Source organism: Priapulus caudatus, unplaced genomic scaffold (assembly GCF_000485595.1).
Source record: "Priapulus caudatus unplaced genomic scaffold, Priapulus_caudatus-5.0.1 Scaffold1897, whole genome shotgun sequence".
Taxonomy (NCBI): domain Eukaryota; kingdom Metazoa; phylum Priapulida; class Priapulimorpha; order Priapulimorphida; family Priapulidae; genus Priapulus; species Priapulus caudatus.
In genome coordinates, this window is record NW_014578958.1 from 10,233 (window position 1) to 16,053 (window position 5,821).

Sequence of the window (5,821 nt, forward strand, 5' to 3'; positions counted from 1 at the left end):
GAGAGAGAGAGAGAGAGAGAGAGAGAGAGAGAGAGAGAGAGAGAGAGAGAGAGAGAGAAAGAGTAGGAAACGACGAGGGAGCAACAAATAGGTTCCAATAGCGCACACAAGATGGCGCTACATGCGTACCCACGTTGGAGTCGTCTGCACAAGGATGGCGAAACTCGTCAGGTGGTCGACCTTGAAGTATGCGTGCGTTTCGTTACACCACACGACGCTGACGCCGTGCGTGCTCCATCCGGCCCAGCCTCCCTCGCTGTCGTCATGCCAACAAAGCACACAGACACACTCAACAACAACACAGATTACTGTACACGGGCGGTCGCGACACCACGGCAACAGACGACAAGAGCAAACAAAGTCACAGAAACTAGTGCGTGCGTGCGTGCGTGCGTGCGTGCATTCATCGTGCGTATGTGTGCGTGCGTGCATGCGTGTGCGTGCGTGTGTATGTAGGCATGTGTTTGTGTATGCATGTGTGCATGTGTGGGCGCATGTGCGTACGTATATGTGAAAGAGAGAGAAAGAGACAGAGAGGGAGAGAGGTAGAAACAAAGACAGACAGAAAGACACGCAGAGAGACAGACAGAGGGACATACAGAGAGACAGACAGAGAGACAAACAGATAGACAGACAGAGAGACAGGCAGAGAGACAGACATAAGGTCAGACAGAGGGACAGACAGAGATACAAACAGAGAGACAGACAGAAAGACAGACAGAAAGACAGACAGAGAGACAAACAGAAAGACAGACAGAGAGACAGACAGAAAGACAAACAGAGAAACAGACAGAGAGACAAACAGAGAGACAGACAAAGAGAAAGACAGAAACACAGCCACAGAGAGCAGCATTCGTTGCGAGCAGCAACTACTAGAAAATAAACAGTTATCAAAGACAGTTTGATAGACATATGGTCAAGTAGATATATGTGCCGAGAGACATAGAAAATAGAACATGCTATGTATGTGCTATGTGTATAGAAAATACTCACGTTTCGGCGATTTTCCAATACGCAGGGATGCAGATCGGTTCCTGGTGGAAAGACGAGAGAAGTTCATGAGTTCTTACGTTCTTACCTGCTTTCTTGCACATGCGCAGAGTGAGCGGTCCAGGCTAATGCTGCTGTACACGCGCACGCACGCACGCGCGCACGCACACACACACACCTACGTACACACGCATAAGCACACATTAACGCTCGCAGGCACGTACACACATGTACAAACGCGCGCGCGCACAGACGCACATGCACACACATACACACCACACACACGCACTCAGGCACGCACGCACGCACACGCATGCACATACGCACACACGCTCACACACACACATACGCACACACGCTCACACACACACATACGCATACACGCGCACACAAATTCATGCACGCACGCAGGCACTTACACACCGATGTACGTACACGCGCGAACACAGACCGACATATGCACACACACACACACACGCATGCACACATACACACACACACACACTGTCACACCACACACGCACGAACGCACGCACGCACGAACGCACGCACACACACACGCACGCACGCACACACACACACACACACACACACCACACACCACACACGCACGCACGCACGCACGCACGCACACACACACACACACACACACGCACGCACACACACACTGTCACACCACACACGCACGAACGCACACACAAGCGCACACACAAACGCAGGTATGACTCCCTTACATGTCCTTTGCGTCGCAGCAGAACGTAAATATAGTGGCCCCACAGTGCTCGCTGTCGCAGCTCAGGGTAAACATCCAGAGTAACCACCAGGCTGTCCGACTCGTAGGTCTTCTTCGCCTTGAAGTGCTGCCCTCTGTTGGGGGAAAACCGAGGAGATGGATGAGCTTGAGATACAATAACAGGAAAATATATATCTTTCTCCTCTCCCTCTCTGCGTCGGTCCTTTTTTCCTCTCTCGTTCTTTCCTTCTCACTCTCTCTCTCTATATCGATTTCGCCCCTTCTCCCTCTCTTTGTCTCCCTTTCTCTCACACTCTCCCCTTTCTTTCTTTCCCCTCTCTCCCTCTAAGGCTTTCTCTTTCTTTTTCTCGCTCACACTCTCCCTTTTTCGTTCTCTCGCTATACCTCTCTTTCTCTCTCTATGTCTCTCTCTCACACACACACACACACACACGCACGCGCGAGCACGCACACACACACACACACGTGCGCGCGCACACACACAGACACACACTCACACACACACGCACGCACGCACGCACGCACACACGCACGCACGCGCGAGCAGGCGCGCACACACACACACTTCAGTGCACTCTCATACTGTTTGTGTCTGTTGCACAGCACGATACTGTAGCACAGTTGGAATACTCACACTTCAGTATCCGTTGGCATGGTGCGATCCAGAGTCTTATACATTGTGAGGGAAGCCGAACAATCACCTACAACAATCAATAGTCAATCAAATCAATCATCAAATCAATCGCCAATTCAATCAAATCAATTCAATCGATATCGGGCGACCTACACCGTTCCCTCACCCTCTAGCGCCTACCACAAAGCTGCGAGATTATGCAGAAACAGGTCGTCATGGTTACATGATACACGCAAGTGGTTGCCTTGGTTACAATCGCGTACGTCGTTGCGATGCATATAGAGTTGTCCTGGCAACGCACAGGTATGTGGTTGCCTTGGTTACAATCGCGTACGTCGTCGCGATGCATATACCAGTTGTCCTGGTAACGTGCAGGTATGTGGTTGCCATGGCTACGTACGATTCTTGTAGGAGTTTTCGTGTGCCGCGGGAGGCATGCTGATAGACAGGTCTGTCTGGCCCCACTCATCCAGGACGCTGTCGCTGTCAGCACAGGCGTCAAACTTCACCTTGTGAAATACACCCTCCTGCCTCTTCCACTTCAGGGTGCAGGAATCTTCCGGGAGAAAAAAAACACATGAGTGCGACTGGCTCCCAAGGAAAGCAAGAGGGAGGCAGGAGGAAGAGCTGATATACAGAGTTAGGAACTAATATGCAGGAGGAGGGACTGATACTGATAGCCAGGAAAGACACCTACAGACAAGTGGAGGGAATAGTAGACTAGGGAAGAACATCTTGCTGGTACACACAATATAGTTTGATAAAATTTTCAGAAATTTGGAATAGGAATTTTTTTTTTGATGAATTTTAAATGCGTCTGAAGTCTTCCCCACAAAAAACATCACCACCCAAATCTAATCGATTGGTTGTTGGCCCAAGACCAACCCGTCCAAAGAATTTCATCAAAATGCGTCTGTAACTTTTTGAGATATCCTGTTGACAGACAAACAAACCAACTAACAGGGGCGAAAACATAACCTCCTTGGCAGAGGTAATTACAATGCAGCTGCTAGTGATTCGCCTCAGGTGTGCTCGCACCTGCGCCTACATGCGCACGATTTCCTGCCAGCATCGCAGGGGGCCGTTGTCAGAAACATCGTAAAGTTAATGCTAATATTAATGCTACGATAACACTTACGACTAATGTTAATGTTACGAGAGTAGCGTTGACAGAAACATATCGCAGCTATGAGAAAACTCACGATAACAAGAACTTCATAATTTCATGCCACAAGGCTGCTGATTGGATGAGAATCGATCACAAAACTCAAATGCATACACATTTATTGTACCGTACATCACAGTAATTTATGCATATCATGATGGGTATAACCACAAATAAATAATATTTGATGAAACACAACATGGGGCCCGTTGTCAGAAACCAAATTTGTCCTAACATTAGTCTTAACATTAACTTTACGATGTTTCTGACAACGGCCCCCTGGATGCTGCCGCTGCCACCATACGAGACACACAGCACTTACGCTCATAGGGTCTATGTCCCCCAGGGTACTGCCGGAACGTACCCTGGTAATTATCTAGCTGATATGGTTAAGGTTAGGGTTAGGGTTAGAGTTAGAGTTAGGGTTAGGGTTAGGGAGTAGGCATAGGCGACTCCCTAGACTCGTTAGTGGAGTAGGCGAGGTATGGTCCGGCATATTAGATAGTAGTATTTAGTACCAGGGTACGTTCCGGCAGTACCCTGGGGGACATAGACCCTCTCAGCAGCACTTACAGATGTTGGTCGCCATGGTAGTAAGCTGTAGCTCCTCGTTCTCATTAACGATGGTGCGCGAGGCGATGATTTGCAGAATGCGATTACAGTCACTTAGCAGCTGCTCAGTACCTTTCCCTTGCTGTCGACACAACACACACACACATACATGATACAGACACGAGGCACGCGAGGAGCGAGAAGTCAGAAGTCAGACGAGTAGTAGCTGTATAGCCATTGTCACTTCTTTCTACTGAGGTATATAATATAGGTGTGGTTACGGTTTCCCGACCGACCCTATTTATTCCCAGCGACCCTAAACATTTTATTGTAAATTTTCTTTAAAGTAAAAAAAAAATCAAAAAAATGAATTGGACAGTTCCTGCTTCAAAAGGCAACATCCTTCGGACATGGTTCGTAAATAAAATATTTCAAGAAAATAAAATGTTTCCCCTACCTACCTACCCTATTTTTTTTCGGCATGTAACGGTAACCACACATATATTTTGTTATGGCCTAAGGTGATAACAGCTATATATAGCATTACTATAGTAATGTTGTTGTTGTTGTTGTTGTTGTTGTTGTCGTTGTTGTTGTCATTGTCGTCGTTGTTGGTTGTTGTTGTTGTCATTGTCGTCGTTGTTGGTTGTTGTTGTTGTCATTGTCGTTATTGTTGTTGTTGTTAACATTACAAGTAGCTGCATCTGTAAACCAAACACCATTCCGGTTCTCCAAGCATGTTTTACGAGTCAGGTCTATCGCTAAAAAGAGAGACAAACAGAGAGACAGACAGAGAGACAGACAGAAAGACAGAGAGAGAGAGACAGACAGAGATACAGACAAAGAGAAAGACAGAAACACAGCCACAGGGAGCAGCATTCGTTGCGAGCAGCAACTACTAGAATATAAACAGTTATCAAAGACAGTTTGAGAGACACATGGTCAGGTAGATATATGTGCCGAAAGACATAGAAAATAGAACATGCTATGTATATGCTATAGCATATATATATATATATGCTATGTGCTATGTGTATAGAAAATGCTCACGTTTCGGCGGGTTTCCAATACGCAGGGATGCAGATCGGTTCCTGGTGGAAAGACGAGAGAAGTTCATGAGTTCTTACGTTCTTACCTGCTTTCTTGCACATGCGCAGAGTGAGCGGTCCAGGCTAATGCTGCTGTACACGTGCACGCACGCACGCACGCACGCACGCACGCACGCACGCACGCACACACACACACATACGCACACACCTACGTACACACGCACGCGCACACACCTACGTACACACGCACGCGCACACACGCATAAGCACACATTAACGCTCGCAGGCACGTACACACATGTACAAACGCACGTGCGCACAGACGCACATGCACACACATACACACCACACACACGCACTCAAGCACGCACGCACGCACACGCATGAACATACGCACACATGCACGTGCGCACGCACGAATGCACACGCACGCACACACGCTCACACACACACATACGCACACACGCGCACACGCGCACACAAATTCATGCACGCACGAAGGCACTTACACACCGATGTACGTACGCGCGCAAACACAGACCGACATATGCACACACACACACACACGCATGCACGCACGCACGCACACATACACACACACACACACACACACACACACACACACACACACACACTGTCACACCACACACGCACGAACGCACGCACACACATACATA

The 5,821-nt window shown here is 48.3% G+C and overlaps 1 protein-coding gene across 1 annotated transcript; it reads right to left on the bottom strand.

Annotated features, from left to right (window-relative positions):
* Positions 1–117: 117 nt before the first annotated feature.
* LOC106817867 (cadherin EGF LAG seven-pass G-type receptor 2-like) lies at positions 118–4,817 on the bottom strand. The gene is made up of 7 exons (XM_014822579.1): positions 4,788–4,817; positions 4,117–4,237; positions 2,779–2,934; positions 2,379–2,445; positions 1,725–1,857; positions 994–1,034; positions 118–256 (listed from the first exon to the last, which is right to left on the bottom strand). Exons 1-7 carry the CDS (start codon positions 4,815–4,817, stop codon positions 118–120), a joined length of 687 nt encoding a protein of 228 aa, XP_014678065.1.
* Between the last annotated feature and the right edge of the window lie 1,004 nt (positions 4,818–5,821).

Excerpts from the sequence above, each read along its gene's own strand:
- LOC106817867 (XM_014822579.1), bottom strand. The coding sequence starts at position 4,817 with ATGGTGTTTGGTTTACAGATGCAGCTACTT. Across the intron at positions 2,446-2,778 it reads CGAAAACTCCTACAAGAATC|GTGATTGTTCGGCTTCCCTC; the intron begins GTACGTAGCCAT and ends TGATTGTTGTAG. Across the intron at positions 1,858-2,378 it reads ATGCCAACGGATACTGAAGT|AGGGCAGCACTTCAAGGCGA; the intron begins GTGAGTATTCCA and ends TTCCCCCAACAG.